The following is a 25,187-nucleotide window of genomic DNA, read 5'->3' on the forward strand; positions in this document are numbered from 1 at the left end:
TGCTCAGAGACCTTCAGTGCCACCACGAGACTCGAACTCTTTTCTTAGGAGAATAGACCATTCTCTTTCCTCTTCTCCCCCCAGAAAGAGGACTCATAAAACTGACTTCATTTACTCCAAGACATGGGAGATTATTCATTCCCTTCAAAAAGGAGTGCTGGTAGGAACTGGAGTTCCTCAAGTACTCAGGTTAGAGCAGGGCTCTCTACCCACTCTCCAGTTCAAAGGCAAATCATTCAGGCAGAATGCCATTGACTTTGGTATCTTCTATGGGGTGTCCATTGAATCCAGTACCAACAACGTTGGTCTCTGCACTGAACGTGTCAACACCACTGGCTTTTGAAGCATCTACAGATTTACTTTTCTTCTCTTTGCCAGACTTGCCAGTGATATAGAAGCCCTCAGCTATAGTGGTGTCTTCTGAGATCTCTGGACCATCTGGGTTGATGGCCTCACAGTACAGGCTGTTGCAGGCACTGCTTAAAAATCAGATTGTGGAAACAAGACCGGCACCAAAGGCTATTTTGTTGGTGCAAATTCCATCTTTGGCCCTGGAGACAATTTCTGTTTCTACAGGTTGGGTACAGGCCAGAGCAACAAATGCAGTACAGGCCTCTCCTTCGATACCAATGTCTATTCCAGTACTGAGTGTTAGGGCTGTCTCTGTGACACTGCTGATATTGAAGGCTCCAACTGCTATCTTTTTTGATGTGGCCAGTGTACTGGGCTTCCAATGAGTTAAGATGTGATTTCTCTCAGTATGTTGTTATGTTAGTAATTATCATGTCACCTGATGCTAGCACACCAGGTGCCAGCTCATGCTAAGGCCCGTAGGCCCCAACTGAACACTGACGAATATATAACTGGAAACCAGTCAGGCTCACCTGTGTATTAGTATTGTTAAAATAGGTATTTTATTTATAAAAATATGTTTAGTATTTATATGTTATGAAATGCTTGTAAGATGCTGCATGTATTAATTTCACTTAACTTCTGTACCCCATGTTATATAGTTACCCTGAGGACAGGTCTACACTACAAACTTGCAGTGGAGCAGCTGCACTAATGCAACTGCACTGCTATAGCACTTCTAGTGAAGAATCTGGTTTAGATTCTCTAAACTAGGGGTTCTCAAACTTGGCATCAGGATGGTTATTACGTGAAGGGGTCGCGAGCTGTCAGCCTTCACCCCAAACCCCACTTTGCCTCCAGCATTTATAATGGTGTTAAATATATAAAAAAGTATTTTTAATTTATTGGGAGAGGGAGTCACACTCAGATGTTTGCTATGTGAAAGGGGTCAGCAGTAAAAAAAAAAAAAGTTTGAGAACCACTGCTCTATACCGACGAGAGAGAGCTCCCTATCGGCTTAATAATTCCACCTCCAGGAGAGGCGTTAGCTGTGTCTGCGGGAGAAGTTCGCCCACCAACATAGCTCTTAGGTTGGTATAACTACATCAGTCAGGAGTGTGGATTATTCATATCCCTGACTGATGTGGTTATACTGAAGTAATTCTGCAGTGTAGACCAGGCTAAATTTTATATTGTAAACTTCTGTAACTGTGTAACTCGCCAAACAGGAAAGAAGCTTTAATTAATGTAAAGGCTGGCTTCCTACAGAAGATGCTAGGGCCTGCATACAAGAAGGCTCATTGAAACCAAATGAGCCATTGTGAAACATCAAAGGACAAAGACTTGGTTGATTGCTCCCCTCACACCCATGAAGGGGAAATGTGCACAAGGATTCGTCTCACTGGCTTGAACTCTGGGGGAAGGGAATAAAAATCTCTGATCAGAAGAAACTGGATTTCTCTATACTGCTTCAACTCCGAGGGGCAACGATTTTTAAGCATTAACAAGGGATTTCTAACTATATGGCCTGGGTCAGCCCCTAAAGGACTTAGAATTTAATATATTATAGCAGCTTCTATTACCTTTTGGAACCTAAGGTTGTAACTCATTTGTGTGTGAATGTTTACCTGCTTCGATCTTGTAAATAACTCTCATTTCTTTTTCTTCTTTAATAAATATTTAGTTAATTTATTATTGGATTGGCTACAAGTATTGTCTTTGATCTAGGATCTAAGGTGCAGTTGACCTGGAGTAAGTAACTGGTTCTTTGGGACATGGAGTAACCTGAATATTGTGGTTTTTGGTGTAAGGAAACATCTATCACAAAGGCAAGCTTTCCTGAGTGGCAAGATAGATTGGAGTACTCAAGGGGGCTATCTATGACTCCGTATTAAGGCTGTTATAGTGCTTGAGGATTCACACTTGATACTTGGTTGGTGAAATCTAAGTATAGAACTCACAACCACTTTGGGGTTTGTGCCCTGCATCTTCACATTCTTCCCTGAGGTTGGTACTCATGTTCCTGAACCACTCCAGTCAGCTTACTCCGCTCCTCCAGATGTAGTTCCTCTGTTCTTATCAGATTATTTGGAGAGTTTCTCCTGTTGAAGTCATCTTCCACTTCCTATTCTTCATCTAGACAGCGAGCCCAAAAGCGCTTTAGGTCTTTAGGAGATCACCATTGGCACTGGAATTGGTACCGTTCTCATACCAGAGATAGGGTTTTGTGGCCCGGTTCCTACAGGCAGTCAATGTCACATCCCTTTCCTCAGTGGCATTCATGGAATCCTTGGGAGGTCTCTTGATCTTCAGGGTCTTGACCCTTGGTTCACTCCAAGGTACAGTCACCAGACTTTCCTGCTGTCTTGCCTCCTTACCCAAGTAATCTAGAGACCATATGGAGGTTTTCTCTCTGAGCTGGTTCAGTCTAAGCCTTTATTACAGGAGCAAGTAGAATCACAGAAGATTCCATTAGCCTTGATTTCCTTTTCCGCTTCATCTTCTTCATCGGACAATTCCACTATATCAGATTCCTCTTCTCCTGTGCCTGTGGTTTTTAAACAATGTCAAGATCTCTATGGTGAATGGCTACAGCTTTGGGAAGGCAGAGTATGTTTGGGAGAATACCCATTAATAGGTAGATGTACTCCAGTCTTCAGCTCCAGGGACGGCAGCTCTCCCTATAAATGAAGGACTTTTGGAACCTGCAAAGGCTTTGTGGCATATCCCACCTTCCTTACTACCCATAGGGAAGCCCACTGATTTAAGTTGGAACTGAAAGACATAGTGTCTTAAAATTGGATTTAATGGGAAGAAAAAATTATTCAACGTCATCTTTACTAATGTGCATTGCCATTCAGCAGGTTCTACTGTTAAAATATGATTTTGTGAATTGTGAATATGACAGAATTTTCAGATAAGCTGCCAGAATCCTCCAAGAGAGATTCAAGCTTTCATTGCAGAGGGCCGATTAGTGGCCAGGATGTCATTACAATCAGCACTGGATGTATCAGACACCTCCTCTAGGATTATGACCTCACCTGTAACAATGAGAAGAGCTTTGCAGTTACAGAATTCTGGCATAGGCCCTGAGGTCCAGCAAAGTATAGAGGACTTACCATTTGATGGTAAATTTTTATTTTCAGAGAAAACTGATGAGACATAATTTTTTTTTTAAAGACTCTTGAACTACTTTACATTCACTGGAAGTTTATAGCCCAGTGATAAAGAAGTGTCACCATGGGGGTCAACAACAACAGCAGCAACAATACTGACTCTATTCCCAGCATTATTTTCGGCAGTTGGCTTATCCAGCTAGACCACAGGACTTGTCCAGGAAGAGACGTTAATCTCAAAGGAAAAGGCCTACTTTCAGCCAGCCAGTCCATCTGCTTTGGACAAACAGTCAATTTAACTCTCCTAACAAGAACAATATCTCAATGAGCTGGGAGTACACACAGTCAAGTGGAATACATGTCGGCATCCATGTCTTGAAGAACTGTGGCAGTACAGGTAAGTAACTGTTTTTGTTTTTCGTTTGGTTTTTTACTGTTGTCAAACCATTCTTTTAGCTCTTTCCTGAGCCTTTTCCAGTCAGAACTGGAAACAATATTCTAGTAATGGTCTTACTAATACTGTATACAGAGTTAATATCACCTTCCTACTGCAACTTGATATTCCTCTTCTTTTATAGCCAAGGATCAAATTAGCTCTTTTATCTGCCACATCACATTGGGAGCTTAGTTTCAGCTGGGTATCCTCCATGACCCCATGTTCCTCACAGAGTCACTGCATTCCAGAATATACTCCCTCATGCTGTAAATTTGATATATCTTCTTTGTTTGTAGATGCATGACCTTGCTTTTGGCTGTATTCAAATACATATGGTTTAAATGAGCCCAGTTTACTAATTGATCCTAATTGCAGTGTAGAAATGACCTGTCAGTATAATTAGAAGAGTACAGCCAGTGGAGCACAGGATCTAGTCCAAGTGGTGAATATAGCTGGACCACTTCATAATAATGACCATAATATAATTAAATTTAACATCCCGGTGGCGTGGAAAATACCACAGCAGCCCACCACAGTAGCATTTAATTTCAGAAAGGGGGACTACACAAAAATGAGGAATTTAGTTAAACAGAAATTAAAAGGTACAGTCCCAAAAGTGAAATCCCTGCAAGCTGCATGGAAACATTTTAAATAACACCGTAACAGAGGCTCAACTTAATTGTATACCCCAAAATTCATAACAATAGTAAGAGAACCAAAAAAAGTGTCACTGTATCTAAACAATGTAGTAAAAGAAGCTGTGAGAGGCAAAAAGGCATCCTTTAAAAAGTGGAAGTTAAATCCTAGTGAGGAGAATAGAAAGGAGTATAAACTCTGGCAGGTGAAGTGGAAAAATACAATTAGGAAGGCTAAAAAAGAATTTGAAGATCAGCTATCCAATGACTCAAAAAGTAATAGCAAATTTTTTTTTAAGTACATCAGAAGCAGGAAACCTGCAAACAATCAGTGTGGCCACTGGACGATCAAGATGCTAAAGGAGCACTCAAAGATGATAAGGCCATTGCGAGAAACTAAATGAATTGTTTGCATCAGTCTTCATGGCTGAGGATGTGAGGGAAATTCCCAAACCTGAGCCATTCTTTTTAGGTGATGAATTTGAGGAACTGTCCTCAATTGAGGTGTCATTAGGGGAGGTTTTGGAACAAATTGATAAATTAAACAGCAATAAGTCACCAGGACCAGATGGTATTCACCCAAGAGTTCTGAAGGAACTCAAATGTGAAATTATAGAACTACTAACTGTAGACTGTAACCTATCATTTAAATCAGCTTCTGTACCAAATGACTGGGGGATAGCTAATGTGACACCAATTTTTAAAAAGGGCTCCAGAGGTGATCCCAGCAATTACAGGCCAGTAAGCCTGACTTCAATACCAGGCAAACTGGTTGAAACTATAGTGAAGAACAGATTTGTCAGACTGGACAGCAAAATGACAGATGAAATTCAATGTTGATAAATGCAAAGTAATGCAGATTGGAAAACATAATTCCAACTATACATATAAAATAAGGGGTCTAAATTCGCTGTTACCACTCAAGAGAGATCTTGGAATCATTGTGGATAGTTTTCTGAAAACATCAACTCAGTGTGCAACAGCAGTCAAAAGAGCTAACGGAAAGTTGGGAATCATTAACAAATGGATAGATAATAAGACAGGAAATACCATAATGCCTCTATATAAATCCATGGTACCGTGTGGGGCAACCACATCTTGAATATTGCATGTAGATGTGGTTGCCCCATCTCAGAAAAGAAATATTGGAATTGGAAAAGGTTCAGAAAAGGGCAACAGAAATGATTAGGGATATAGAACAGCTTCTGTATGAGGAGAGATTAATAAGATTGGGACTTTTCAGCTTGGAAAAGAGACAACTAAGGATGGATATGATAAAAGTCTATAAAATAATGACGTGTGTGGGGAAAGTAATTAAGGAAGTGTTGTTTACTTCTTCTCGTTACACAAGAACTAGGGGTCACCAAATGAAATTAATAGACAGCAGGTTTAGAACAAATAAAAGGAAGTGTTTCTTCACACAATGCACAGTCAACCTGTGGAACTCTTTGCCAGAGCATGTTGTGAAGCCAAGACTATAACAGAGTTAAAAAAAGAACTAGATAAATTCATGGAGGATAGGTCCATCAATGGTTATTAGCCAGGGATGGTGTCCCTAGCCTCTGTTTGCCAGAAGCTGGAAATGAGTGATAGGGGTTGGGTCACTTGATGATTGCCTGTTCTGTTCATTCCTTCTGGGGCATGGCATTGGCCACTGTAGGAAGACAGGATATTGGACTAGATGGACCTCTGGTCTGAACCAGTATGGTCATTCTTATGTTGTTATGGCTTCTGATCCACCATGTGACATTTTTCACAAGGACAAGGTTCAGCTTAGGCCACACCCTAAGAGCATCTCAAAGGTAGTATCTGATTTTCATATGAATCATGTTCACAGGTATGAGCAAAGGCTGCACACCATGGACGGGACCCTGGATGGGCACAGCCCTTCCATGTTTCTTCCTAGCTTTTTGTTTCAAATCCAGAGCATATGAGAGAAGACAACCAGTTACAACACAGAGACTGTTGAAATGGAGCACCAGGTGCAGCACTCTTATGCTTCCAAAGGGATAGCACTCCCTGGCAGGCTGACTGCACACTCAACTAGAGCACATTCAGCCTCAACAGCATTTGTGGCACACATCCCTATTATGGACATCTGCAGGGAAACTATGTGGTGTTCAGTTCATACATTCACCAGACATTGTGCACTGACCGCTGAATCAAGGAAGGATGCAAATGTAGGTCCCACAGTTCCTTTTTCCAATGAGAATCCAAGCCCCACTGTCTGGGATAAGAGCTTGGGGGTCACCTTCAGTGTGATGGACATATACAAGCACTTGAAGAAGAAACAGTTACTCAGCGTCTCATAACCATTGTTCTTTGAGATGTGTTGCATATGTCCACAATACCACCTGTCCTCTCCCCCTGGGCATCGGAGACTACCATTAACTTCTGGTGTGAAGGGACTGAAGGAGAGGCGAAGCTCCTTCTATATTTTTCCCTTGGTTTGGAGCACGGGAAGCTCAAGTGTGGGCAGGGCCGTTAGGGGTACAGCTAGGGGTTAAGACCCAAAAGGGGGTTGCAAGGCTATTCTGGTGGTGGGGAGCTGTCACTATATTGCCATCCTTAATTCCACGCTGCCTTTAGAGCTGGCAGCTGCAGTTCAGTGGCTGCTGGTCAGGTGCCCACCTCTGAGGGCAGCGCCACCACCAGCAGCAGCCCATAGAAGTAAGGGTGGCATGTGTGTGTTTTCGGATCATCACAACCTGAAACATTTTCAAATGGGAGGCTTATCAAAAAAAGTTAGAGAACTCTTGCACTGGGGAAAACACTCTAGCACTGGTGCATGGGACACGCACACGCCTATAGTTGCAATGGACATATGCAACACATCTTAATGAAGAACAGTTACAAGAAGGTAACTTGTTTTTTCCATGAAAACTTTTTAGTTTTTTTATCAGCTTGGTAACATGTAAGATTATCAAAGCTGGTTCTAAGACAATGCTCCAGTGTTGGCTTGCAAACACTGCAGAAAAATGTTTGTTTAAAAAAAAATTCCGTTATAATGTTTTAATGAATGATGGAAGCATTTCTAATGGTTTTAGGTTTTTATAAAAGGCTGATAGTATGCAATCTAAATGTTGGACCAAGTTTATAACCTCACTACATCCCTTTAATCCATTCCACCATCCCTCTTGTTGATCCAGCTTGTCACCTTTAACTGGGCTCCTTCTTGCCAGGCTGTGTCCAATTCCTGCAGCTACTTCCTCCATAACATTTTGAAGATTCATCCTTTCTTTGCTGTAGAGACAGCCAAAACTTTCATCCAGGCTGGCATCTTCCTCCCATCTTGATTACTGTAATCACCTCCTCTCTGGCCTCCCAAACACCATGTCCCTTGAACCCATTAACACAGTTGCTAAGATTGTAATTCTTGTCTTTCATTTAGAGCATATTAGGCACCTCTTTGAATCCTTCCAATAACTTCTGTTTCACTGCATCAAGTTCAGCTTCTTGTCTTCACCTTGTAAGACTCTTCACACAACTTTGCCTCTCAGGGTAAGATTAAAGCAATTCAGGGTGCTAGTCAACCACAGCCAGGGGCGGCTCTAGGGTTTTTGCAGCCCCAAGCAGGCTGTCTTCGGCGGTTTGCCTGCGGAGGGTCTGCTGGTCCTGTGGCTTCAGCGGACCTCCCGAAGCCGCAGGACCAGCGGACCCTCCACAGGCACGTCTGCGGGAGGTCCACCGAAGCCGCAGGACCAGCGGACCCTCCGCAGGCAAACTGCCGAGGGAAGCCTGCCTGCCACCCTCGCGGCTTACTGCCCCAAGCATGCGCTTGGCATGCTGGGGCCTGGAGACACCCCTGACCACAGCATGGGGCCCTCTCTCTACCGTTCCAGAGAGGTAGTAGCCTGGGCATCCCCTTCTCCCAGGAAGGCCAGCAGTACCTCCCCTCATTGGGAGTAGCTGAAAGATGGGAATGGCAGCAGGTGGCCCACATCACTCTTCTCCTCAGACCACAGTGGAGGTTATGTTAGTCAGGTTCCCTTGCAGCTTTTTTTCTTTTGTACAGCCTCATTGAGATGAATGGGGCAGTTCACACATTTCTTTACAACCATTATGCCTAGAATCTTCATTTCTTAGATGAAAGCTGAGATTCTGATGTAATCAATGGCTCCATGAGTGGAGACTCTAGTTATACAGGCCTGCTGCACCTATAACTTAATCTGAGTACTTCTCTTTACTTGTCTTTTCTTGCATTTTATTCTGTCACTTTCAACTTTACCTGCTCAGTCAAAGATTCCAGCCTGCTCTGCACTCTCTTGCATCTCTATGTGTACTTTCATGTGTCTCTGACACATGGAACATGTTCCCTGAACTAATCCATAAAACCCTCTCATCAAGACCCAACTGTACTGCAGTGCCCGTATGAAATAAGCCAATGAATGACAGCTGGGTAGAGGGACATTTGGGAATATGTCTCTTTATAATTGCAAAGGGGGAAAGTGCATACTGTATACAAATTATATACACAAAAGTGCACACATAATTGTGTCCTCCTCCATCCTCATGTTGCTTGTCTTTGGTCAGAGATTGTGTGTTTGCACAGCACTTATCACAGTGGGACTCCAGTCCTCAACTGGGCATGTGAAAGCTACAGCAATTTAAATTATTGAATAAAAGTATGTTATGAGGAGGCAAGAGTGTGTATAGCTTTTGTGGACAAATCTTTAGTCACTTGAAAAGCAATCTTTCACGGCTGTTATATTTCATGGATAGGAGACATCTCTACAGTTCTGTTTGACGCTTTAGATGCTATTTTCTAATGAAAATATTGTAAAGCTTCACAAGTTTGTGTTTTCAGTATTTGCTGCTTTGTAGAACTACAAATATAACTGCTGTGAGAGTAACAGAGGGATTGCCAAATATTTAAAGAGAGAGCACTCTGTCAGTGGTCAGGAAAAAAACATTCTTTTGTTACTCACGCTTGAAGACTTTTATTCAAACAGCTGTCAACTAAACGTTTTTGTCAGCTCTTGTGAAATACAGTTTTTCAGTCTTGCCAGTTTTAAACAGAACTGTAATATACCTACAATAATTTTTTGATGTGATTGATTTAACTAAATTAGTCTATGCTAATATATAGATCAATAAAACATTTAAATATGTTTTTTAAATGTGCATGTAACGTCACATGGCATTTAAGAAGTCAAATACAGGAATCTTTTATTGTGTTGTCACCTGATGTTTCCACTCACAGGTGTGCAGAATTATTAATTATGCATCAGGCTGACGTTAACCATGCTGCTGAAAGAGGACAGACACCTTTGTACCTAGCCTGTGGAAATGGAAATAATGAATGTATCAAACTTTTGCTGGAAGCTGGAGCAGATCGAAGTGTAAAAACCAGTGTAAGTTAAAAGAATTTCTAAAATCAGTGTGAACTGCACAGCTGCAAAAATCAGAATTCCTTGCACTGTAATTTTTAACTCTTTAACTATGTAATACTCAGTGTGTGTTTTGGAATTAGTAAAAAGCTTTGATTTTAATATTGCTGCATCTCATTGTAAAATGTTTTCTATTTGTTTAGGTTGCATGGTTTCCCTAAAAACTTATCACTTAGCTTTCCTCTCAGCCTCAGTTTTAAAATGCAACATTTTGTATACCATGTTCCTGTGTAGGACAGCAGAGGTAGAATCGATCTGCTTCACTGTCAACTCTCACGGTATGCAGTGTTGTTGTCTTGGAGTCATCGTGGATAGTTCTCTGAAGATGTCCATGCAGTGTGCAGCAGCAGTCAAAAAAGCAAACAGGATGTTAGGAATCATTAAAAAGAGGATAGAGAATAAGACTGAAAATATAGTATTGCCCTTATATAAATCAATGGTGCACCCACATCTCGAATACAGCGTACAGATGTGGTCTCCTCATCTCAGAAAAGATATACTGGTACTAGAAAAGGTTCAGAAAAGGGCAACTAAAATGATTAGGGGGTTGGAGAGGGTCCCATATGAGGAGAGATTAAAGAGGCTAGGACTCTTCAGCTTGCAAAAGAAACAACTAAGGGGGGATATGATAGAAGTCTACAAAATCATGACTGGTGTGGAGAAAGTAAATAAGGAAGTGTTATTTACTTCTTCTCATAACACTGCTCTACAGCCAAAATGCTTCTGANCTTATTCCCATAATACAAGAACTAGGGGTCACCAAATGAAATTAATAGGCAGCAGGTTTAAAACAAATAAAAGGAAGTTCTCCTTCACGCAGCACACAGTCAACTTGTGGAACGCCTTACCTGAGGAAGTTGTGAAGGTTAGGACTATAATAGCATTTAAAAGAGAACTGGATAAATTCATGGTTGTTAAGTCCATAAATGGCTGTTAGCCAGGATGGGTAAGGAATGATGTCCCTAGCCTCTGTTTGTCAGAGGGTGGAGCTGGATGGCAGGAGAGAGATCACTTGATCATTGCCTGTTAGGTTCACTCCCTCTGGGACACCTGGCATTGTCCACTATCAGTAGAAAGGATACTGGGCTAGATGGACCTTTGGTCTGACTCGGTATGGCCATTCTTATGTTCTAATGTTCTTATGTTGTTGTAGCCTTGCTTCTCCTGGTGGCAGTCATGAATGAGGTAGGGCTATGTGGTAGCCCCTGATACCTCTATAGCTCTGGGACATCTTGTCTAATTGCAGATCAATGTTATCCTTGAAAAAAACATACTTCAGCAAGGATTGTGAAAGAAATTCTTAGATATTTGTCACAAAGAGAGAGTGAGGAGGATAAAACAAAATGTATGTGTGGTGTGGATGGGGAGAGAGTAGGTGAGAGTCTTCAAATTTAAAGGTTAGGCATTCCTTTATTCACATACTTCAGGGCTATTGCTTAAACATTTGATAAGTACACTGGCCCTAGGGTCCTGGCCATCCACCCTGCATGTGGAGTCCCAGCTGCCAGCCTCATGCCTGGGTCTCTGCACCCGTCCATAGCCGTGGCCCCAGCCTCCACTGCCTTACTTCTGTTTGCGTCCCTGCTCCCATAGCCAAGGGTGTGCTTCCGGCCCCAGCTCTAGTGGGTGGGGGTCGCAGATGGGGGCAAGAGGGATGCATCTCAGTACCCCACTCCAAAAACTGTTCCAGCACCACTGTATGCTGAGAATCTTTTTGTCACTTACAATGGAAAGAAGCTTGTATGGTCAGCTCAAATGTAGTGATAATTTAGAAGAAAATAAGTAGGAGAGACAAGTTTAGACTGTGGCCTTTTAAATTAAGGACATCAAAGGAGAATTAAGGACAGGGCTGGCTCCAGGCACCAGCTGAGCAGCTCGTGCTTGGGCTGGCAGATTCCAAGGGGCTGCATTCTGGCCAATCTCTTCTTTTTTTTTTTTTTTTTCCCTTCAACGTTTCGGCTACCCCCGCAGGTTTTTTTCTTTTGTCTTTGCTGCTCTAGCCGCCCTGTAGGGGGCAGCAGTGCAGAGGAGGGGAGCGCCCTGCTGGGAGCGGTGCGAGGTCTGTAGCAAGCCCAGCAGGGCAGCCTGCATCCTTCTCTGCCCACCGACCAGAGCAGCGTGGAGTCTTCCCGCAGGCGGCATGGCGAGTGTCCCACTGAAGGAAGCCCTGGCTGCCCCCCTTCTCACTCTGCCCCCTGCTGCCCAGGGCACATCTACAGGGCCGGGAGTCCCCCTACATCCGTGCTCCGTCCGTCCTGCAGGTTTTGTTTGTTTGGTTTCCCTTTTGCCGCTCCAGCCAGCTCGCAGGTTTGTTTGTCTCCCCACTTCCCTTCGCTGCTCCAGCCGGCCCGCAGATTTGTTTGTTCCCCCCCACCACCACCACCCCCCTTTGCCGCTCCGGCCGACCGCAGATTTGTTTGTCCCCCCCTCCCCAGCCCACTCGCTGCTCCAGCCAGCCCGCAGGTTTTTTGCTTGGGGCGGCAAAAAAGCCAGAGCCGGCCCTGATTAAGAATTGAAAATTCTTCCAAGAGCAGCTGCATTGGCTTTGTTGTGCTAATGCAGAGAGAAGCTAACATTGTGCATAGCCAGAGAGGAGAAAAGTGCTATATAAAATCATACAGAATAGTAAATAAAAAAATCTGACAAAGGTCCAGTTACAATGTTACATTAGCTCGCAGTTTGCAACCCAAGACATCCCTGGCAGAGGGTCGCTTTAATTCAGTTTGACATCCACTTGGCATGTTTTTGGTGGACCCTTATAACCTGTGGTGGCTCAATAAATGTCCTTTTCCAAGCAGGTATTATGGGACTGTAACCCACCTTTTTCATTTCACACCAGGCATCTCACACACATACTTTTGCATAAAGTACAACAGATGGGCTGTCTCATACAAAACTGTGACATTTGATTATAGCCAGCCATTGTTGGATGCTTAAAAGCTTTACAGACAGCATGTTTGATAGAAAGCAATTAGTAATATAAATTCTGTAACTAACCACTTTTCTCCGTGTGTGGTGGGGTTGTGCTTTTCATTTTTGTGTCTTCAGGATGGCTGGACACCAATTCATGCAGCTGTGGATTCTGGTAATGTTGACAGCCTCAAACTCCTTATGTACTATGGAGAAACAGACAATGGAAACTTTATGAATGATGCACAGCCTAATTCAGGCTTCTTTGACTTGGAATGCAGAGAAGATAGCTATCCCAGTAAAGCAAGACCTGTTGTTTCTGCAGATCTCATCAACCATGCTGACAAAGAGGGTTGGACTGCTGCCCACATAGCAGCATCAAAAGGCTTTAAGGTCTGTCTGTATGTTGTTATAACTATTGTAGCAATTAAATTACTTTTCCATTAATTGTGTCTATTTAATATAGACATGTCAAGTTAATGACATCCTTAATTGTAAATGTAACTGTTCATAGTTAAATGAAAATTATCTTAATTTTGCAAATACAGTCTCCAACTATCCATGGAATATTGATTTTTTTTTTAAAGTATCTGTGCTTTGCGCAGGCTTTTCAACTGGAAATGAGTTCGTTAGCTGGAAAATGTTTTATTATGATTGCAGGGGGAAATCCAATCTGACCTACTCCACCCTGACTAATTGATGTCAGCAGGGCAGTTTCTTGACACCAGGCACTAATGCAACATTTGGCATCAGAAGCTTGACGCTACTAACTCTGAATGGTTAATTGTTTTTTTTTTATTTTTTTTAATGAGAAGTAGGATTTGTATCAGTTCAAAGCTAAGACTGTTTCTGGAAGAGAGAATGGAACAGAGATGTCATTGAGGGGCATAGGGAAGGATAGTTTTGAGAATAGAGCCCAAGATTTTAAAAATCAGCTAGTCATATTGAGTGCCTAAACTGAGACATTATAAAAGAGGCTTGATTCTCAGAGAAGGCTGAGAACCCACCCTGTGAAAATGAGGCCTCTGTAGGTATGTTGGGTGGGGCACCCAAAAATGAATGCATTTAAAATTTCTCCATGCTTTTAAAAATCTTGGCTAGATCTGTTTATCACCTGAGTCTCGCCAAGAGGTGGTGACCTTTTTTTTTTTTTTTTGTCTGAGGACCTTTCCACTATTCATCATACTTTATTACATAGAATATAGAACAGAATATCAGGGTTGGAAGGGACCTCAGGAGGTTATCTAGTCCAAGCTCCTGCTCAAAGCAGGACCAGTTCCCAACTAAATCATTCCAGCCAGGACTTTGTCAAGCCTGATCTTAAAAACCTCCAAAGAAGGAGATTCCATCACCACCTTAGGTAACCCATTCCAGTGCTTCACCACCCTTCTAGTGAAAAAGTTTTTCCTAATAGCCAACTTAAACCTCCCACACTGCAACTTGAGACCATTGCTCCTTGTTCTGTCATCTGCTACCACTGAGAACAGTTTATATCCATTCTCTTTTGAACCCCCTTTCAGGTAGTTGAAAGCTGCTATCAAATCCCCCTTTATTCTTCTCTTCTGCAGACTAAACAATCCCAGTTCCCTCAGCCTCTCCTCATAAGTCATGTGCTCCAGCCCCTTAATCATTTTTGTTGCCCTCCGCTGTACTCTTTCCAATTTTTCCACATCCTTCTTGTAGTGTAGGGCCCAAAACTGGACACAGTACTCCAGATGAGGCCTCACCAATGTCAAATAGAGGAGAATGATCACATCCCTCGATCTGCTGGCAATGTCCCTACTTATACAGCCCTGTACACGAGTGCAGCCAGGGCTCAACTCTCTCTGGGGGGAGGAGGGGAGCCACACCAGCTCATTACACACCAGTGGGTCTGAGAAATAGCCTGGCCGTCCTTGCGGCAATCGCCTGCCCTGTGGGGGCAAGAGGCTCAGGTCCTTTGGCAGGGCTGAGCACCAATAACAGTTAAGGCCCTGGCCCTAGGTCAGGGCGGGGCAGCAAAAACTGAGTCAGGAAGCTCAGGCCCTTGGGCAGGGCTGAGCAGCAATAGCAGTTAAGGCCCTGGCCCTAGGTCTGAGCAGTAACAACAGTTTTAAGCCTGGCCCTACGTCAGGGCGGGGCAACAAACACTGAGTCAGCAATGATAGGCTTTGGCCTCCTCAGGCCAGGGAGAGGGGGAGTCTGCCACCCAGGAGTTGGGTGGCTGGGGGGATATAGGCCCTCCCACTCCACTGTGTCCCAGCCCGGGGCCCTAGCAGCGGCTGAAGATCCGCTGCTTAGTCAGTGAGGATCCTGGCCGCAACACACTGACATAGGCTCCGATAATGCAGCAGCCAGACTGGGGTCTGCTGCCCCCGGGCTACTTCCGTATTCCCCCTCGGGGCCCACCTGGGTCCTGACGTCAGCCTCTGCAGGGTCCAGGAGCATGGGCTCGTCGCAGCCGGGGCTGGGTGATAGGTCCGGGAACTCCTCCGGATAGTCAGCCCAGGGTAGCTCCGGTGGCTCCTCCAGGTAGCAGGCGCGGGGGAGCTCAGGCCAGTCTGAGCGGCTGCCCTGGGTCGCAGGAGGTTCCCAGTCGCGAGCTCCCTGAGGAACGTCTGCTCGCTCTGGCTGCTGGGGCCTCACTGAGCTAAGAGGGCCAGCCTTTATAGTTCCAGGTTGGCGCCTGACCCTTTGAGGGGCTGGCTCAGTGCTCTTTAGCCCTGCCCACTCTGGCCTCCAGCTAGGCTCTTCCTCCTCTGGGCTGGAGGGGAGCCACACCGCCTCATTACAAGCCCCAAATGCCGTTAGCCTTCTTGGCAACAAGGGCACACTGTTGACTCATATCCAGCTTCTTGCCCACTGTAACCCCTAGGTCCTTTTCTGCAAAACTGCTGCCTAGCCATTTGGTCCCTAGTCTGTAGCAGTGCATGGGATTTGTCTGTCCTAAGTGCAGGACCCTGCACTTGTCCTTGTTGAACCTCATCAGGTTTCTTTTGGCCCAATCCTCTAATTTGTTTAGGTCCCTCTGTATCCTATCCCTACCTTCCAGTGTATCTATCACTCCTCCCAGTTTAGTGTGATCTGCAAACTTGCTGAGAGTGCAGTCCACGCCATCCTCCAGAACAGTAATGAAGATACTGAACAAAACCGGCCCCAGGACCGACCCTTGGGGCACTCCGCTTGATACCGGCTGCCAACTAGACATTGATCACTACCCGTTGAGCCCGATGATCTAGCCAGCTTTTTGTCCACCTTATAGTCCATTCATCCAGCCCATAATTCTTTAACTTGCCAGCAATAATACTGTGGGAGACCGTATCTAAAACTTTGCTAAAGTCAAGAAATAACATATCCACTGCTTTCCCCTCATCCTCAGACCCAGTTATCTCCTCATAGAAGGCAATTACGTTAGTCAGGCATGACTTGCCCTTGGTGAATCCATGCCGACTGTTCCTGATCACTTTCCTCTCCTCTAAGGGCTTCAGAATTCCTTGAGGACCTGCTCTATGATTTTTCCAGGGAATAAGGTGAGGCTGACTGGCCTATAGTTCCCCAGATCCTCCTCTTTCCCTTTTTTAAAAATGGGCACTACATTAGCCTTTTCCCAGTCATCCGGGACCTCTCCCGATCGCCATGAGTTTTCAAAGATAATGGCTAATGGCCCTGCAATCACATCCACCAACTCCTTTAGCACCCTCAGATGCAGCACATCTGGCCCCATGGATTTGTGCTTATCCAGCTTTTCTAAATAGTCCTGAACCACTTCTTTCTCCACAGAAGTCTGGTCACCTCCTCCCCATGCTGTGCTGCCCAGTTACCTCAAGATTAAATGACTGCAGTGTGCTCTACGTAAGGCTACCCCTTAAAATGATTTGGAGACAGATGCTGGTATGGAATGCAGTGGCTTTCTTATTGAAAGGGGCATCTTGCTAAAAGCAAATAAATGACACAGGTGCTCCAGGATCTGCACTAACTGCCAGTTGATTTGCCGGTGGAGCTTAAGGTGTTCATTATTATCTGTAAAGCCCTAAATGACCTGGGACCAGACAGCTTGAGGGATCACCTTTCTTCCTGTGCCATACTGTCACAGCTGCAGTCAGCAGGGTCACTTGAGCTAGATTTCTCTCTTTATAATAGCTTTAAAAATTTGGGCTGGTGTGCCTAAATGTTTGTATTCTGTTGTTTTTGTTACAAACTAAGATTTGTTTGCATTATTGATATTCTTTCAGAAATTCAAAATTACTTGCTGAAGGAGGGACTTGTAACGTGAATTTGCAACTATCATTGTTGGGTTATTGTGTATCACTCACATACCAAGCATGGATGGCAATTTGTTACCCTGCTAATGTTTCTGTTGCTAAGTAAACACAGGTTCAGTGGGTTACTCATGTCTTCTGAATATCCTAGTAGGTTAGTCATTACTAAACCTTCTACTTGCCTTTTAATATAAGCTGAAAACTGAAACCAAGATTTTTAAAATAGGGTGTTTTAAGTTAGGCTCTTAAATAAGTGACCAGATTTTCAGAAGTGTTGACTTCAGTGGGAGCTATAGAGTTCCCAGTGCTTGGAAAGTACTAACTTTAGGGACTCTGTTTTAAAAACCTTGGCCTGAGAATTTCAAGACTAAGGCAAAACATTTGACACCTGTATTTCCGTTCTGTGAGAAACACCTTTTGGAGCTTCATGTTTAGCAATTCTGTTAGTTGCCTTTCTCTGTATATTTGGAAATACATGTGTACGTATTGAATCAGAAGTGTAATGGCTAATTGTAGGGCTGCCTGCTTCCGGCAGAAAACAATTTTTGAGTATTTACCCCAAGTTAATTTAGTTAAACTGCAAATAATACAGCTCTGATCTTTCCAGAATTGCCTAGAAGTCTTGTGTAGCCATGGTGGACTAGAGGCTGAAAGAAAAGATAAGTGCGATCGAACACTGCATGATGTTGCCACTGATGACTGCAAACATCTCCTGGAGAACTTGAGTGAGTTACAGTTTGCCAATAGCACTGCACTAAAATATTTAGCAGCCAGGGTCTTGTGGGACACAGAAGAAACATTTAATACAATGTTTGTTTACCCTTAATCTCACCCTGCTCACATTTTTCAACCACCAAGCCAGTTTAGTTTTTAAAGAGTGCAGACATATTTCTCAAAATTCTGCTACAATAAATGACAAAAAACATCTTGTTGAAAGGTATAGGGTAATCTCTTGTTCTGATTTTTAGTAGTACCTTAAAATGTGTCAACTTTAAAAAAATCAAATAAATTGCTCAATTCTGAAAACAAACCTAATCCTTTGGAATTGGTAAATTAATATTTAGTAATTATTTTTCATCAGAACTTTTACCTTTCTTCCTTTCATTGTTCTTATCCTCCTCTTTTCAGACTCTTTGGGCAAAATCCTCATCAAGTTTAAACAAAATAACCTGTTTGTTTTTGGATTTGGAGTAGAACTGGATGATTTTTTTTCCAGACTAATTGTTTATTCATCAAAAAGTGCAAGTTTTTTTGCTGCAAAACTACTAGTGAATTTGATACAAATTTGCCAAATAGTTTTGGCTCAAAACCATTTTTTTCATCATTTAGATGCCATTCAAAAATGGGAGGAGCAGATGGTGCTGGTGCCATACTTACAATTTTTTGCCCAGTGGTTAGAGCTCTTAACTGGAAAGTGGGAGACCAGGTTCTAGTGTGGATCTCTCTCATTCTCTACTGTTGTAACTGTTCCACTATGTATAAACAGAGTCATTGAAGCAGGAACTCGATCTTGGGTCTCCCATGTTGCAGGAGAATGCCTTAACTACCAGGATATATAGTCATTTTCACTCTCTTTTCCTGGTCCAGTAGGTAGTCGTCGTCATTATGATCGACTGTGAATTGTCACTGGATGAGAGTGCCCAAAGCACTGGGCTAAACGTTACAGGCAGTAGTGGTGACACCATCCCCACCAGACATTTTGTGAATCTAGCCTTTTAAAAATCCCTAAAACAAAATGTTGTAGATTAAATTATATGTTTTCTTCTACCTAAAATGGATTTTTTTTCAAATCACTGGCATTTTTTGCTATATTTATATCAGTTTGACCTCCAATCAGATTTTTTCCCCAATTGAACTATAAGAACAAAACTAAAACAGCATTGAAAGTCTTGTTACAGCAGAATTGCTCCCCAAGCCTGCTAGCATCAATCCTGTAGCTGCACTCCCTCAGTATTTCAGGGTCTTTTGCTGAAACGTATTGTTTTTCCAATGAAGTTGGGGGAGAGTGAGGCTTGCAATCCTAGAGTGACCTTTAATGATGCATATAGCAGGGATGGCCAAACTTACTGGCCCTCTGAGCTGCAATCAACAATCTTCAGATCTTCAGAGATGGGGTTTGGTGCTTCAGCCCTGTGGCAAGATGGTGGAGCTAGGGGTTTCTGCCTTGTAGATGCCAGGGGCAGGGTCTCAGAGCTTCAGCCCTGTGGGGCACACTTGCTAGGGCATGGGGCTTCAGCAGGCACCTCCTGCAGGGCTGAAGCCCCAAGATCCCTCTCCCTACTGGGCAGAAACTCCTACCCCCACCATGCCACCACAGGGCAGAAGCCCCAGCTCCTCCAAACAGTCTGGTAGGCAGAGAAGGACGGGGGGAGGGGGCATAGGGGGCTCTGAAAGCTGCAGTTTAACTGTAAAAGAGTCGTATAGGGCTCATGACTAATGGTTTGGCCACTTCTGGCGTATAGTATAAACAGATATTAAACTACTTAATCTATTGCTATTATGGAATTTTGTCACAATTCTCGGAATACAGCAAGATCCAAAAATTATTCCTCTAATGTGTTATGCTGTGTATGTAACCCACCGTGCACATTTTGTTCCTTTATTATTTTTTAACATTTTTTCCTCTGGTGACACTCTTAAAATGTTTCTAATGGGTTGTCTGTTTTTAAGTATTTAATGTCTTTATTTTCCTATGAAAGAAAATGCCCACAAAGAGAAATGTGTTTCAAATTTTTTTTGCTTTCCAGACTCCCATTAAAAATGTTTGGCTTGGATATTTTTCCCTGTAACTGCAACTAAATAATTATTAGCTTTTTCTATAATGATAGTAAAATTGCGTTGACATACGTATGCATAACCACAAATGAAATCTCCTCCCTGTTAGAAAATGAAACGTTAGAAACCACTAGCCATATGACTAAATCTGTAAGAATTTGGATCTGGAATGAGAAAATGAAAGATTATTTAAGCTTGTCTTGTAGACCAATAGTGTATTATTGATACTATAAAATGAAGGTAGTGATGTTGAATGCTTTGTATAATAATCTGTAATTTAATAGTAGTTTTATGACTGTTTTGCATTGTGGTATGGACCATGCTCTTTCTCCATATTCCCTAATGAATAATAGATGTTATAATACTTGTCTGTCTCCAGATGTAAAAGTACTTCATATTATTAAACTTATTTACAATAGCTCTTTTATTGTGTTTTTTGTGTGATTTTAACTATCTTAGGTTCTCTAATTTTTTTTTAATAGATGCTTTTAGAGTACCTTTAAGGATTTCAGTCAGTGAAATAGAACTAGCCTACTGTGGTACAGAGGATTGTGACACAGAAAACACAATATGTTCTTTAAATATCCGCAAACAGACATCATGGGATGATTTTTCGAAAGCAGTGAGTCAGGCGGTGACAAACCATTTCCAAGCAATCACCTCTGATGGATGGAGGAGTCTAGAAGACCTGACATTTAATAATGCTGCAGAATCCAACATTGGCCTCAGTGCAAGCAGTATATTCTCCATCAAAATTGGTAAGAATAATCACTGTTGCTTGAAATAAAAGCAATACTTTTTTCCTGTTTGTGGGGTGTATGATATGTTGTTAATTCCTTAGGCCAGGTCTACACTGCGACTTTAAATCGGTTTAATGGCTGATATACCGATTTAACGCTGTATCCGTTCACACGACGTCGTCATTAATATCGAGTTAAACGGCTCCTTAAATCGATTTCGGAACTCCTCCCAAACGAGAGGAGTAGCGCTAAATTCGATAGTGATAACTCGGATTAGGGTTCATGTGGACGGAAATCGACGTTATTGGCCTCCGGGCGGCATCCCAGAGTGCAGCACTGACCGCTCTGGACAGCAATCTGAACTCGGATGCAGCGGGCAGGTAAACAGGAAAAGCCCCGCGAACTTTTGAATTACATTTCCTGCTTGCCCAGCGTGGAGCTCTGATCAGCACGGCTGGCAATGCAGTTTGAAATCGAAAAAGAGCTCCAGCATAGACCGTACGGGAGATACTAGGTCTGATCGCTGTATGGGGAGACAAATCTGTTGTATCCAGCTCCGTTACAGAACACGAAATGCCAAAGCGTTTGAATAAAAAACTCCAGGATACACAGCGCTGCGTGACAAGCGTAACGGGAAGCCAGAGACTCAAATGGACGCTCATGAAGGGAGGGAGGGGGTACTGAGGACTCCAGCTATCCCACAGTCCACAGCAGTCTCTGAAAATTATTTGCATTCTTGGCTGAGCTCCCAATGTCTGTAGGTTCAAACACAGTGTCTGGCGTGGTTCAGGGAACAGCTCCTCAGTTTATTTCCCCCCCCCACCACGTGAAAAAAAAAAGGGAAAGATTGCTGTGCTATGGCGTTTGCTCAATGCACTCCGCGAAAAAGGCGCCAAAGGGTTGTCTGCTGCCTTCACAAAGGGAGGGGTGAGGCTGTACCCAGCACCACCCGGGGCAGTGTTTTCTGCCCCATCAGGCACTGTGCTCTCAACACGGAAGTGGGAACTATGGGATAGCTGAGGAACAGCTACCCACAGTGCACCGCTCCTGAAATCGATGGTAGCTTTGGACCATGGACGCAAACAATCGATTTCGGGATCCCACTGTGGACGCGCTAAACCGATTTTATTAGATCTGTTTTGTAATATCGGTTTAAGCTAATTCGAAATAATCGTGCAGTGTAGACGTACCCTTAGTTAAGTATATTTAAGATTACTTGTGGCAGCTTCTGGGCTAGATCAGGCCATCATGATTGCATTCATTACACAAAACACTCGTTTGCATTTAAGACACTTTTATGCCTTAAGTATTACTTACCCAATAAAATAAAATTGGATGAAAATATTTGATGAGGTTTCTTGATATGCTCCTTTAAACCTTGGAGACTAAGGAAATTCCCTTTTGGGAAAGGAGGAGCTCATCCTAAAACAAAATGAAGCCAGCTTGCTGGCATGTAAAATTAAAAAGATCATAGAGGAGTTTTTAAACTACATACTGAGGAAAAGCTGACAGGTGTGGAGGAGCACACAGTTCTGATAGACACATCCATTAGAGGAGGATTCATTAAAGGGGATACTCTATATCCTAGTAAAGAAGAGAGGATAGAAGCTGACAGATTACAGGTAGGAACTAAAGAGAAACAGTCAAATGAAAGAGTCCCGTTCAATTAGATCACATGGCAGACAATTAAATATTGACAAATTTTATAAGTGCTTGTATACAAATGCAAGAAGTCTAAATACTAAGATTGGTCAGTTTGAGTGCCTGGTATTAAATGAGAATATTGACATAATAGGTATCACAGAACCTTGTTGGAATGATGATGATCGATGGGGCACGGTAATTCCAGAGTACAAAATATATGGGAATGACAGTAGGTCTCACTAGTGGGGGATTGGGATTCTATGTGAAAGAAAGCATAGTGTCAAATAGCATAAAAATCTAAATTAAACTTTACCATAAAATCTCTATGGATTCCATGCTTGAATAGTAAGATATAGCAGTAGGAGTATACTACCAACCACCTGCCCAGGATGATGACAGTGATTGTGAAATGCTCCAGGAGATTAGAGAGGCTACAAAAACAGAAAACAAAATAATTATCGGGGATTTCAGCTATCCCCTGCTGACTGGGAACATGTCACCTCAAGATGGGATGCAGAGATAAAATTTCTAGACACCATTATTGGCAGCTTCTTGGAACAGCTAGTCCTGGAACCCACAAGAGGAGAGGCAATTCTTGATTTAGTCCTAAGTGACACACAGGATCTGGTCCAAGAGGTGAAGATAGCTGAACTAATTGGTAATAGCAGCCATAATGTAATTACCGTATATACTCATTCATAAGCCGAATATTTTTGGTAAAAAAGTGACGCATCAAAGAGCGGGGGTCAGCTTATAAATGGTTCTACACCAAAATTTGATGATTTTAAACTCTTTGGAATCATTGAATTGAATATTTAATACATTGTCATTTTGCTTACCTGGAGCATCTGCAGGCATGGAGCCCCTCAGCTCCTTGTGGCCACGGTTCACCGTTCCCAGCCAATGGGAGCTGTGGGAAGTGACGTCACTTCCCACAGCTCCTGTTGTCTGGGAACGGTGAACTGCGGCCACAGGGAGCTGAGGGGCTCCATGTCTGCAGATGCTCCAAGTAAACAAAGTGTCCCGACTCACCAGCAGCTTACTCTGATGGGCTGGGAGCCAAAGTTTTCAAACCCCTGAGATATAGGGTCGGTTTATGAAAGGGTGATACAGTTTTTGCAATTTTTACCTATCCCTTTTGGGGGGTCAGCTTATAAATTAACAGGCTAATGAATGAATATACATGGTAAATTTAAAATCCTTGTAAGGGGAAAATACCAAAGAAACCCACCATGGTAACATTTAACTTCAAACTATGTAAAAATAAGAAGAGTAGTTAAATGGAAATTAAAAAGAACAGTTACAAGAGTGAAATGCCTGCAAGCTGTATGACATCTTTTTAGAAAACACAATAATGAAGGCTCAAACGATATATATACCCCAAATATATTCTAAAAAACGCCAGAAAACAGGAAAATGCCACCATGGTTAAACAACAGAGTAAAAGAGGTAGTTAGAGACAAGACATCACTTAAAAATTGCAAGTCAAATCCTACTGAGGAAGATAGAAAAGAGCATAACCTCTGGCAGGTCATATGTGAAAGTATAACAAGGCAGGTCAAAAAAAAATTGATGAGCAATTAGCAAAAGACACAAAAACTAGAAGCAAAATTTTTTTTTAAGTACATCCGAACCAAGAAGCCTGCCAAACAATCAGTGTATCCACTGGATGATTGAGGTGCTAAAAGAAACATTCAAAGAAGATAAGGGCATTGCAGGGAAGCTAAATGAATTCTTTGCATTCGTCTTCACTTCAGAGGATGTGAGAGAGATTCCCACATCTGAGCCATTCTTTTTAGGTGACAAATCAGAGGAGGTGATTGAGATGTTGGTAAGAGGAGGTTTTGGAACAAATCGCTAAATTAAACAGCAATAAGTCACCAGAACCAGATGGTGTTCACCCAAGATTTCTGAAGGAACTCAAATATGAAATTGCAAAACTGTGATATGTAACTTATTGCTTAAATCAGCCTCTATATCATATGACTGGCAGATAGCTAATATAACACCACTGTTTTTATAAAATAAAGAGGCAATCCTGGCAATTACTGGCCAGTAAACCTGACTTCGATACCAGGTAAATTGGTTGAAACTATAATCAACAGAATTATCAGACATACAGATGAACATGATTTATTGAGGAAGAGTCAACTTGGGGAAGTTTAGGTTTTCTAAAGGGAAATCATGCCTCACCAATCAATTTAAATTCTTTGAGTGGGTCAGTAAGCATGGACAAGGATGATCCAGTGGATATAGTGTACTTGCACTTACAGAAAGACTTTGATAAGGTTCCTCACCAAAGGCTCTTAAGCAAGGTAAATAGTCATGGGATAAGAGGGAAGGTCCTCTCATGGATCAGTAACTGCTTAAAAGATAGGGTAGGAATAAATGGTCAGTTTTCAAAATGGAGAAAAGTAAATAGTGGGGTCCTCCAAAGATCTGTATTGGGACCAGTGATGTTTATGAATGATCAGGAAAAAGAGGTAAACCATGAGACGGCAAAGTTTGCAGATGATACAAAATGACTCAAGATAGTTAAGTCCAAAGCTGACAGTGAAGAGTTACAAAGGGATCTCACAAAACTGATGGCACTTGAAATTCAGTGTTGATAAATGCAAAGTAATGCACATTGGAAAACATAATCCCAACTCCACATATAAAATAATGGGATCTAAATTAGCTGTTACCACTCAAGAGGAATATCTTGGGAGTCATCATGAACAGTTCTCTGAAAACATCTTCTCAATGTGCAGTAGTCAAAAAAGCTAACAATGTTAGGAACCATTAGGAAAGGGATAGATAATGAGGACAATAAATACCATAATGCCACTATATCATAGAATCATAGAATCAAAAGGTTGGAAGGGACCTCATGAGGTCATCTAGTCCAATCCCCTGCTAAAGGCAGGACCATTTTCCCTAAATAATCCCAGCCAGGGTGCGGTCTAGCCG

General features: G+C 42.6%; 1 protein-coding gene across 1 annotated transcript in view; it reads left to right on the forward strand.

The window, feature by feature from the left end:
* CTTNBP2 (cortactin binding protein 2) overlaps positions 1-25,187 on the forward strand; it is a 186,801-nt gene that overhangs the window by 99,653 nt on the left and 61,961 nt on the right. Inside the window, 4 exon segments of the mRNA XM_075065458.1 lie at positions 9,742-9,892; positions 12,977-13,231; positions 17,684-17,801; positions 20,334-20,609. Of these exon segments, the coding sequence (XP_074921559.1) occupies positions 9,742-9,892; positions 12,977-13,231; positions 17,684-17,801; positions 20,334-20,609 (800 nt within the window).

Source organism: Chelonoidis abingdonii, chromosome 1 (assembly GCF_003597395.2).
Source record: "Chelonoidis abingdonii isolate Lonesome George chromosome 1, CheloAbing_2.0, whole genome shotgun sequence".
Classification (NCBI taxonomy): Eukaryota; Metazoa; Chordata; order Testudines; family Testudinidae; genus Chelonoidis; species Chelonoidis abingdonii.